This window comes from Chrysochloris asiatica, unplaced genomic scaffold (genome assembly GCF_000296735.1).
Source record: "Chrysochloris asiatica unplaced genomic scaffold, ChrAsi1.0 scaffold00002, whole genome shotgun sequence".
Lineage (NCBI taxonomy): Eukaryota > Metazoa > Chordata > Mammalia > Afrosoricida > Chrysochloridae > Chrysochloris > Chrysochloris asiatica.
This window is the reverse complement of record NW_006408520.1, coordinates 45,040,073-45,051,604: the sequence shown is the minus strand read 5'-3', so window position 1 is coordinate 45,051,604 and position 11,532 is coordinate 45,040,073. Positions and strand designations below refer to the sequence as shown.

The 11,532-nt window shown below is 38.0% G+C and overlaps 1 protein-coding gene across 1 annotated transcript in view; it reads left to right on the top strand.

Annotated features, from left to right (window-relative positions):
• Positions 1-3,755: 3,755 nt before the first annotated feature.
• PTGFR (prostaglandin F receptor (FP)) overlaps positions 3,756-11,532 on the top strand; it is a 68,343-nt gene continuing 60,566 nt past the window's right edge. The window contains exon 1 of the mRNA XM_006831015.1: positions 3,756-4,631. Within this exon, the coding sequence (XP_006831078.1) occupies positions 3,828-4,631 (804 nt within the window). The 5' untranslated portion in view covers positions 3,756-3,827. The remainder of the gene's footprint in view (positions 4,632-11,532) is intronic.

Below are 11,532 nucleotides of genomic sequence, written 5' to 3'. Positions count from 1 at the left end.
ATGTGCCACACAAAAGGAGTTCTTCTGGTGCTGTAAGATAAGTACTGGGTTGCTAACTGCAAGGTCATCAGTTCAAACCTATTGCTAGGAGGAAGAAAGATCAGGTTGTCTCTGCCTTAATACTTTACAGTCTCTGAAACTCTGTGTAAGCTCTATATAAACCCTGTATAATATCACTATGAGTTGGAATCAATTTTGTGGCAGTGGATTGATAGTTTTTTGTTTTGTTTTGGTATGGTTTGTGTTCATCCTAGCAGTTTAAACCTATCTAGGGGTCCTGGTGTGGCACTGTAGGGTAAGCACTGGACTGATAATTGCAAGGTCAGTGATTCAAACCTATCAGCTGCTTCTGCTCCTTAGAAATCCTATACAGGGCCGCTGTGAGTCAGAACTGACTCAATGGCACTTATCAACAACAACAAAGCAGTGCTTTGAAAGAAAGTCCTGGTGACTTGCTTCCATAAAGATTTTGTTTTGGTTGTTAAGTACTTCAAGTGGGTTCCGACTCAAAGTGACCCTGTATAGTTTCTGAGGAGCAACAGGTGGATTTAAACTGCTAAACTTGTGGTTAGCAATCCAGTGCCCATCTTACAGCGCCATACCAGGAGTCCTTACAAAGATTATATTCACTAAAGATCTGACAAAGGGAGCATAATTCCATTCTGATGTACATGTGTGGGTCCATAAGTTGGAATGGACTCCATGGCCAAGAACTTTGCCACTCACCATTCAGTGTGGCTTATTGTATGCTTTTTCTTTGCATACTTACCATTCAGATAAAATACTGTTTTACTAACAAGAATATGTTCAATTCCCTGACCATACATGAGTAGCAGTTTATTTTACAAGTTAAACTGATTAAAAAACCCAAACCCACTGCTATCCAATTGATTCTAACTCATAGTAATCCTTTGTAAGGATCCAGAGTTTTCAAAGTCTCTTTTATCTCCTGCTGAGTAACTGGTAGCTTTGAACCACTGGCCTTGAAGTTAGCAGCCCAATGCCTAGGCCATAGTACTACCAGGATCCTTTATTTCACAAGTTAGAGTTATAAAATTTAAAAATAAGTATCTACCACAGAGAAAACTGTGCAGTTGTTCTTTCAGCAGTTAATGGCTGATTTATTTTATCTCTCTTTAGCATTTTATGATCCTTTTCAATCTCCAGGAATTTAGAGGAGGATGGAGAACACGTTTCCGTGTGGCACTGTTTTTTCACTTAGATGCTGGCAACTTTTCTACTACCACTAAAAGATCAAAGGTCAGTAATAGATTCACATTATTATTTAGTTTTTTTAAATGAGTAATAGTTATTAATTATGAATCAAAACGATAACTGCTCAAATCTAATTCCTAAAAAAGCACTTGGATATTCTTTACTGATGGTAACTAACAATAGCGAATGATAAAATGATTTCAACACTAGTTAGATGCACATTTCTTTGGGCATAACACTAGAAATTCTCTGGCCATTGGGTTTTTATAATCATTACAATGCTTTTAACCCCTTATCTCTGTTTGTCCTTCAAGAATGAAGTCTATGCAGTCTCCCCTTTTCTTTTTCACATTCCTTAGAAAGCTAGAAACATAGTTCAGTCCTCTGTGATGGTAAGCCCTCAGGCTGTGTCTCCATTAAAACCAATGTACTGCAGATACCTGTTTTCAAGCCCCTAGGCAAAGCACCTGGCTTTTTAAAAAAATCCCTTTTGAGCTGCGTTTGGAATGATTTCATTCTGCAAACTACATTCTGACAGCCTAGCGCGCTGGAGCTGTCAACAGCTGCTTCTGGACTTTCTTCAGCTTTCCAAACTCTTATCTTGCAGCTTCAGAGCTGTTCCCTTTCTCTTGAAAGTAGTTTAAAATAAAACTTTTTTTCCTAGCTGGTCCGGCTGCTGAGAGGGCGGTTGCGATGATGATGTGGTAGATGTAGCATTTTAGTTGGTGTTTTAACCTTCCGGGCTGTGCTCTAGGCTCTGTAAAAAGGGGCGGAGAGGAAAGAGAAGAGAAAGGGGTGGAGGTCACCCGCGCCCTCCATCCAGGCCAAGCTGAAAGCGCCTCTAGGTGCTGAGGGACTGGAGAGTGCGAGCGTGCCTGGCAGTATCCGCGCCGGGAGAGCTTGAGGAGGGGACTCGCGACTGGACCAGCTCTGCGCGCGTTGTAACCTGTGGCGGTGGCACAGTGGAATCGGGCGCGGGATGGCGCACGGAGACGCGCGCTCTTCTATTCGGTCTAGAGCAACACGGACTGCGGGGGATACCAAGGTAACCACTCCTCCAGCAGTTAGTACTCGCTGGCCTCTAGATGTTCAACCCGATCAAGGTTTAATCAATCCGATCAAAATATAACCGGCCCACTCACCCTTCGGGTCGCTCAGCTGTAGGATAACTTAAAATGCGCTTGGCAACAAGTTTGGAACAGATTTCTCAAGCTAGGGAGACTCACAGAGAGAGAAGCTGACCAGTATTGAATTTGAGCTGCGCAGCTGGGGTTCAGGTAGAAAGGGTCTCAGAGGAGGGAAGCTGACAAAGACAGATCTGTATTTTCCCAGTGGTTCCCCAGTGGACGACGCTTCAGTCCCGCACTGAGGCCAGCGCAGGCCTTTGGCGCCCCCCGGGGTGAGAGGGAGAAAGCCCTCTGATGTTTGAGCAATCTCAGAAAGTTTCAACAAGTTAGGAGGTTTAGGGAGGATGTTGCAAGCAAAAGCGTGGGGTGGGGGACGTTAGAGGGGAGAAATGGGCAAAAGTGGAACTGTGAGTAAGCCCTGGGCTAGGCGTCCGCCCTGGGGGCAGCCTGGGCGGCCCCACTCAGGCCAGCCCCAGTAAAGTTTGGCTCCGGAATTTCCAGCCTCCCGGAAAGCTGCTTGGGAAACACCAATCGAATTAGCACTGGAGAAGCAGCTGTGGTCCTCAGTATCCAGTGTCTGTGACTCAGGCGTTTCGCTGCTAGGGAAAGAAAGACGAATAAATACATTACATTGAATGTTGCTACCCTGAAACTTTAACTTAACCAACTGCATCTAAGCAGATGTTGGCAAAGACAGAAGAGGACAGAGCGAGCATGGTCTGCCCCTTTCCCATCTTGAACCGAGATTTCTGCACAGGTGGTGGGTTGGCCAGAAAAATCTTCTATGACTTCCCCACTCTGCCTTCCTGTGGGTCTCTGTGAGTGGTCTGCTGTTATTAGACGTAGACCTTAGAAACTTATTCAGGAAAGCTCCATTTAATTACATCAGTGAGCTAGCCAATTCCACTCTTTTCCTTCTGCTCTCTTCCATCTTCCACCAAAGTCTGGAGAGGCTTGTTATATCTGCTTGACAAACAGGTTGCATTTATTTTCGTAAGGAATAATTTGTACCTTGGGGGGATAAAACCCATCAGAGGAAAACGTCAGAAACTTTAAAAGTTCATCTACTTATTTAAATAGATTATCTTGACTTTAAAAACATTATTAAGTTTAAGTCTGATCTTGTAAAGTTTTGAAGTGTTAATGAAATGTCTTCAGAAGACATTTATGAGATGCACATTTGCAGGTGGATCACAGAGGCTAACCAAGGTGGTCTTAATTTTAGCAGCTTCTTTCTTTTGACAATGAAATGTGGAACTCTAGGCAGATGTTGCTGCTTTTAAAATGATGTAACCTGGCTTATGATAGGCTAGACAACTCAAATTCCCATAACTTGGTGCTGTGATTCTTGGGTCTTAAATGTCAGATGAGCAGTAATGCTGTGCTCATGAGGTCTCTCTTTTTATGTTACAGATCTGTGGACTGCAAGCCTCCATTGATCTGAGAGGGAGATGACTTGAGTAGCTGGCTATCATCTCCACAATAATGTCAATGAACAATTCCAAACAACCATTGTCTCCTCCAGAACTACTTTTAAATACAACCTGCCAGACGACAGAAAAACGGCTTTCAGTGTTTTTTTCAGTAATCTTCATGACAGTAGGAATTTTATCAAACAGCCTAGCCATTGCCATTCTCTTGAAGGCATATCAACGATTTAAACAGAAATCCAAGGCATCATTTCTTCTTTTGGCTAGTGGTCTGGTGATCACTGACTTCTTTGGTCATCTTATCAATGGAACTATAGCAATATTTGTATATGCTTCTAATAAAGACTGGATCCGCTTTGACCAATCAAATGTCCTTTGCAGTATTTTTGGTATCTGCATGGTATTCTATGGTCTGTGCCCACTTTTTCTAGGCAGTGTAATGGCCATTGAGAGATGTATTGGAGTCACCAAACCAATATTTCATTCTACAAAAATCACATCTAAACATGTGAAAATGATGTTGAGTGGAGTGTGCTTGTTTGCTATCTTTATAGCTCTGCTTCCCATCCTTGGACTTCGAGACTATACAGTTCAAGCATCGAGGACGTGGTGTTTCTACAAAACAGAACATATCAATGACTGGGAAGATAGATTTTATCTTCTACTTTTTTCTTTCCTGGGGCTCTTAGCCCTTGGTGCTTCATTCTTGTGCAATGCCATCACAGGAATTGCACTGTTAAAAATGAAATACAAAAGACAGCAGCAGCAGCACAGACAAGGCAGGTCTCATCATTTTGAAATGGTCATTCAGCTCCTGGCTATCATGTGTGTTTCCTGCATTTGCTGGAGTCCATTTCTGGTAAGCACCTAACATTTTCACCAGTTTCTGCTTTCTTCATTTTACCCATGTTCAGTGCAAGGTTTATCTTCTTTTTATAAGTTGTTATTCTTGATGGAAACTACTGTTCAGTCTTTCAAATGGCATTTACTCCTAATCAAGACTATTTCAGCACTCTGCTCAGGTTTACAAAATTTATCTATTTAGGATCACATAATAATTTTTCCTCAAGCCTTTAACGATATTGCTAAACAATTGTAACCTTAGTGTTACTTGCTTTAAAAGAATAAACATATTTCTAATATACTGAACACGATTTTAGTTCCTAAAATGTAAAAAACAATTACTAACTACAATACAACGTTGGGATGGAATCAAGTAAGTCTTGATAGAAGATCACAAAGACTTCTAATTTGTAAGCAAGGCATATTAACTATCTTGTTTTTCAAAGTGTGGGATGACCAGGTCTCAATTTGCAAAGGGAAGTAGATAGAGATATTAGCATATAGAAGTCATGTGAAGAAATCACTAATTCATTGACCTAGGAACAATGCAGATAGTGCAGGGAGAAGCATAATTGGCAGGGGAGCCAAGGAATCAGGTTCAGAATCTGGAGCTTGTAGGGGTAAAATGTGTTTGAGTATAGAAGGACAGCTGTATTATTTATCTTCCAAGCTCCAGTATAGTTAATTTCATTTTAATTACTTTGCTGTTTAAATTTTTTTTTTTTACTAGGTTGGTATTTTGATTTGGAAATTAAGGTTATGGTTAAAAACTTAGGTAATAAAGCTTAAGTCATTTCTATTACCTGTCATATAGAAGACAAAACAAATCTTGATTGCTAAGTATGATCATATCTTTCTCCAAAATTTTAATTTATGATGTAAAGCATGTCAGAATGCTATGAATGAGAAATAAATCTGTAGGAAGCTAGTGACAGCAAAGCTGATTTTCCTTCTTCTTTGTGCGACAGTGGGGAAACTGCTTCACATCCAAAATAGTAATACAGGCAATACAGAGTAAGAAGTGAGACACAGATAGAAATAAGACGAAGATCATAATGATACCAAGATGTCTACGTTGCCTAGTAAAATTAAGGTGCTGGTTTCCAAAGCAATTTTCCTAGGCTCCAAAAGGCCCACTGCTTAAGAATCTTTGCTAATGTAATTTTAATACATAATTTAAATTATTTGCACATAAAAGTAAAAACTGCTGGTTCAGTGAGAACCTATAATAGAGTTGATTTTATTAAAAAAAAAAAAGTCTACTGTTCTAATATTACCTTATTTTTATTTATGTTATTGTCTCACAATTAACCATTGACTTCTAACTTATTAAGTAATTTAAATGTATTTCCAAGTTGTTCTTGAGTTGATAAAGACATAAAACTTAAGCCAACCGGAGGCTGGCCTGTTACTGAAAAGTCAACATTTTGGGGCCTACTTGATAATTTTAGGAGTTAGATGAGCCCAAGCAAATGACTGTGCTCATTGTATAGTCATTTAAATCAGTATAACACAAACCAGTTCTAACAATACTTGGGATCACTTCAATGTTCATTTTTGAGGAGCTTAACTTGTATCAGTTGATGAAAGGTATTTTCTTGGAATGATGATTCTTTTTTCATATTTATGTATTGAAATAAAGTAATTTCCAAAATAAATAATGAAAGCTGAAATTAATTTAGGTGTTGGAAAGAGGATATGACAAAAATGAGAAGAGGTGACCGAAAATGTGTAAAGAATGTTATAAATAAAGATTATAGCTCTGAAAAACTTAAAACAATGAAATAATGAACTAAATGGGAGACAGCTAGTTGGGACAGTTGAGATAATCACTTGTGCTTTGTTTTTTATTTCTTCTAAGTTGTTGTTAAAGTGGCATTTTGCTAATTGTTGACATTGAAGAATGGTAGTAGTAGACTAACTACTGGAAGGTAGCAAAATTTCTGACTGTTGCCATAGATCATTTGCATTCATATCTTTAACTTTTATTCCTAAATTTTTGGTTTCCTTTATTGCTAGATAGATTTAGTTCAGATTCTGAACATATTTCCTATTGGAAACATAGTTTCATTTTCTCAAAACATTTTCTGTGGCCCATTTTCTATTTGGTTATGAATTATTGAAGTATCTTGTAACAGATATGTCAATACTTCCAACATACTTATTTTTAGGGTGAAAATTCTTTCTGTGTTCAACACATAGTAGGTATACCACAACTATTCCTTGACGGATTGATATTTTGATTTTGAGTTGTTTCGAGCATTCTTTGCATTCTTCGTTTCCTTTGGAGAGTTGGGTCTTCAGGGCAGCTCTCTGACTCAAAAATTTTGAGTTTTCCAGGCCTGGCCATAAGTGCCTCAAAGACTAGGTAAAAATCACCAGACAGGTCTAAGTTAAACCCTAGTGAAAAGAAAAAAAAAAAAAAAAAAAAAATCAGACTGGAGAATACCCAAATTACACCTGGCCCTGGTATTTTAATTAAAATATTGCTTCTTCTTTTTAAAACCTAGAGTGAATTGCTTAGTTTAATGACTGATCCATAATTCTCCTGCCCAATCTGTATTTTACCCATTTTTAAAGTTTTAAAAGATACCTTTGAAATCAGATTTCTTGTTTCCTATAAATGATAATAGTGATAGATTGCAGGCCATTACCCTACTTTACATCATATGCCTTTCTCAGTGAATGAGAAGTATTAATTTCTGGGTTTGTCATTTGAATGAACATTTGCACACACTCTTTGAACTTAGTTCACTGTCATTTTCAAGCCTTAAAATGGAACAAAGGTACATGTGTGTACACAAAACATGAATGGTATAGATGATGATGTCTGTATTTGACAGGATGTTTTGCATCAGCATTTCCAATGCAGGCATACTTTTTAAAATATTTAAATTTGTAGCTGACAATGACAGGGATTTTGTCAACTGGGTTTTAGCCGATTCAAAATTGATATTTTTATGACATTATTTGAATTCACTTTTGTTTCAATGTGTTTTCATTTTCTCAAGAAGAAAATACAGCTTTTCAGAAATTAAAGTGAGATTTACAGATGTAGTACAAAATAATTTTTCATAAATATTATACAAATTGCTTTAAATATTTTTAATGTTTTTGCATGTTATGGTTTAAAAAACTTCCTTTAATTATAATCCTAACTGAAAAATACAGAAAACTACAGGAGGCATTTAATAGCTTACAATTCCATTTTGTTGTTAAGTGCAGTTGAGTTGGTTCTGACTCCTAGCGACCCTATATAGGGTTTCTGAGGAGCAGCTGGTGGGTTTGAACCACTGACCTTGCTGTTGAAACCAATCTTGAGGTTGAGTGCTTATCCACACCAGTACTCTTACAATGCCATATGGCAACAAATAATTCCAAAAACCTTCGAGAGTCAAACAACAATCATTGTTTCATGTGTTTCCTAGGTTAATCATTTGTCCTAAATAAACATGTGTTGGAGACATTCTTTTGATGCTTCTCTCATGAAGAGGGGAAGAAAGCATGAGGGAAAGGAAAAGAAAGAAAGAAAAAGAGAGAGAGAGAGAGAGAGAGAGAGAGAGAGAGAGAGAGAGAGAGAGAGAGAGAAAGAAAGATCTTTATCGGCACCTTTAAGCAACACTTCTTTGACATTCTCTGTTTCTGCCTTTATCTGGATAATAATTTTTTTTTTTAATGTTCCATTTCGAGAATTGTTTTTGTTGTTGTTAAGTACTGCCAAGTTGGTTCCAACTCATAATGACCCCGTATAGGATTTCAGGGGAGCAGCTAGTGGGTTTGAACCTCCAGCCTTGAAGTTGGTAATCCAGTGCTTATCCTACATGCCACACTAGGATTCCAATTCCAGAATATATAACCCTAAAAGAAATGTATTATTTCAGATTTGCATATTTTACCAGTTTGGCAGACCAATAAATACTTGTTGACTGATTGACTGTAACTTTAGTAGTATGAAAGTCAAGAGATTGGTAATGATTGACTAGAATGAGGATTTTGAGTTTTTATGTAAGAGTTAAGCAAAAACTAAAAACCAAATAGCAATTTTAAAATCTATTCCCTAGGTTAACAACTATAGACTTGTTGGTATTGATAGCATTAAGCTGAGATGCCGATTATACTTAACAACAGCAATACTTTATTTTATCTTTTCTTCAGGCATATAAGATCATTTTGAGTTGAAAAAAAAGTATAAAGTATATGAAGAGCAGAATAATTTCTTACATAGGTTAGTTTTCACAAGAAATGTGTTCTCTTGTAAATGTAGAGTTTGGATTTGATTTTTCTAAGGTTTTAATTCATAGGCTAATAATTATAGTCAATATAGTTATACTAGTCATTGCATTTGGTCACTAAGGTGTTTTTCATATATATATATCAAAGAACTGGATGACTGATTGGACTTTGGATGAAATTACTCTAGGTATTAGCATCATATTGATTCTTAGAGGGTTAATGGAAAATAATGGAACAATATGACATCATGGAGCATTTTGACTACTAGAGAAGACTATTTTCTTTGAAAGGTGACCCACATCATCATATTCATCATATTCAAAAATTGTGCAATAGAAATCTGTATATGTGTCTTGTGAACTTGCCTCAACACAAAAAAATAGTTAATGGATGTACATTTACAAGTTTTAAGGTAAAATATAATTTGGAAAACAAATACAAATGTGCGTATGTATATACAACAACAATGGCAAAATTATATATGCATATATATGTATATGTATATATGGCATCCTGGTTTAGCACAGTGGGTTAATGTGCTGGACTGCAAAGTTGCTGCTAAGTGACATGAAGTCTCATAGTGGCACTGTATGTAGTTTCCACGGTTTTAAATCATTTGTGGGAGAAAAAAATCTCATCTTTCTCCAGTGAAACAGCTGGTGGGCTCTTACTGCCAACTTTGTGGTTTTTGCAGTCCAGTGCCACCCTGTGGAACCACTGTGCTCTCTCTCTCTCTCTCTCTCTATATATATATATATACATATTGTTGTTAAGTGCCATTGAGTCAGTTCTGACCCATAGCGACTCTGTATAGGGTTTCTGAGGAGCGACTGATGAGCTTGAAGCACCGACCTTTTGGTTCAAACCAACCATACAGTCCAGTGAATTAACCCACAGCACCACACCAGGACTATATGTTGTTGTTGTGAAATGCCGTCGAGTCGGTTCCGACCCACAGCGACCCTGTACAGGGTTTCCGAGGCTGTAAATCTTTATGGGAGCAGAAAGCCTCATCTTTCTCCCATGGAGTGGCTGGTAGTTTCAAACTGCTGACCTTGAGGTTCACTGCCCGATTCGTAACCACTACGCTACCGGAGTTCCAACTCATAGCAACCTTGTCTGTATAGGGTTGCCAACCTTGCAGTTCAAACTGACCTATTGGTCCAGTGCTTCTCCTACAGCACCACACCAGGACTCTGTATATACACACACATATGTATAATTATTAAATTATTTTCCAAATTAAAAATAAAATCCACCATCAAATTTGATTATACCATGTAACAAGTTCTACTTGGATTGCTTTCTCAAAAGAAAACGGACTCTTTATGATAGATTTTAGCTTTTTGGTTTATTCTTGGATTGTTGCTCATTTTAGAGACAATCTTGTCCTAAATTGTTTTAGCTTGTTACCGTGTGAGGATGGAGTGCTCCTTTGTTTGAATTATTGTTGTTAGGAGTTGTTGAATTGGTTCCCACAGAACAAGATACTACCCTGTCCTGTGCCATCCTCACAAATGTTGTTATGTTTCAAACTATTGTTGCTCCCATTGTGATGATCCATCTCCTTGGGGGGATCTTCCTGTTTTTCACTGACCCTCCACTTTGCCAAGCATGATATTCTTCTCCAGGGGCTTGCCCCTCCTGATAATATGTTTAAAGGAGTAGAGATGAAGCTTTGTCATTGTTGCTTCTGAGGAGCTAATATGGTTGTACTTCTTCCAAGACACATTTGTTTTCTGGCATTCAAGGCACTTTCAGTATTCTTTGCCAGCACCACAATTCAAATGTTTGGGTTAGGAAATCAGAAATCATGTTTTTTTGGGTAAGGGACACTTGGGTTCTACTTTTATGAAATTCTTAAACAGCTTATACATATATAATTCAAAACTAATACCCAAAAGAAAAGGTATATTGCCTTAGAGGGGTTGACATCATTTAAGTGATGGTGATTAAAGTTGCTTTCCTGCTCGGGTGGATGTAGTAGAGTCAGTGGTCAGGGTCAGTGACAATAGTTGGAAAAAAATCAAGTTCTGTTGAGATTTGGAAGCTCATTCCCATGTCCAAGCCTTTATGTTCTGTCTCTTGCATAAAACACCTTTCTGTCTCCCAACCACATGGCTCTCTCTCTCACTCATCTCCAACAAAACAAAAACAAAAATCCATTGTTATCTAATCTCTTCCAAGAACTGACCCAAGGGTTTCCAAGGCTCTAATCTCTATGGGAACAGATCACAAAATCTTTTCTTCCATGAAGCAGCTGGTAGTTTTAACTGCTGACCACTGCACCACCAGGGTACCTTTTGCTCTTCTCAGATCACTTAAATAACTCTTTAGAAGACCATCTTTTTAGGTTATCTTAAAAAATGTATTCTCTTCTCTCTTCCCTTTCACTGTTATTCTTTGTAGCACTTAGTATCTAAAATAAGATGGATTTTAAAATTTATTTAGTGGTCATTTCGTGTCTGTTTCTAGAATGTAAGGGAAGGGATTTCCTAAAGCACGTGTTTACTGCTATATCCTCAGCTATACCAATGCCTAAGGAACTCTGGTAGCGTAGTGCTTATGAATGGAGTTTTGAACCTTAAGGTCAGCAGTTCGAAACTACCAGCTGTTTCATGGGAGAAAGATGAGGCTTTCTGCTTCTGTAAAGATTTACAGCCTCGGAAACCCTGTACAGGGTT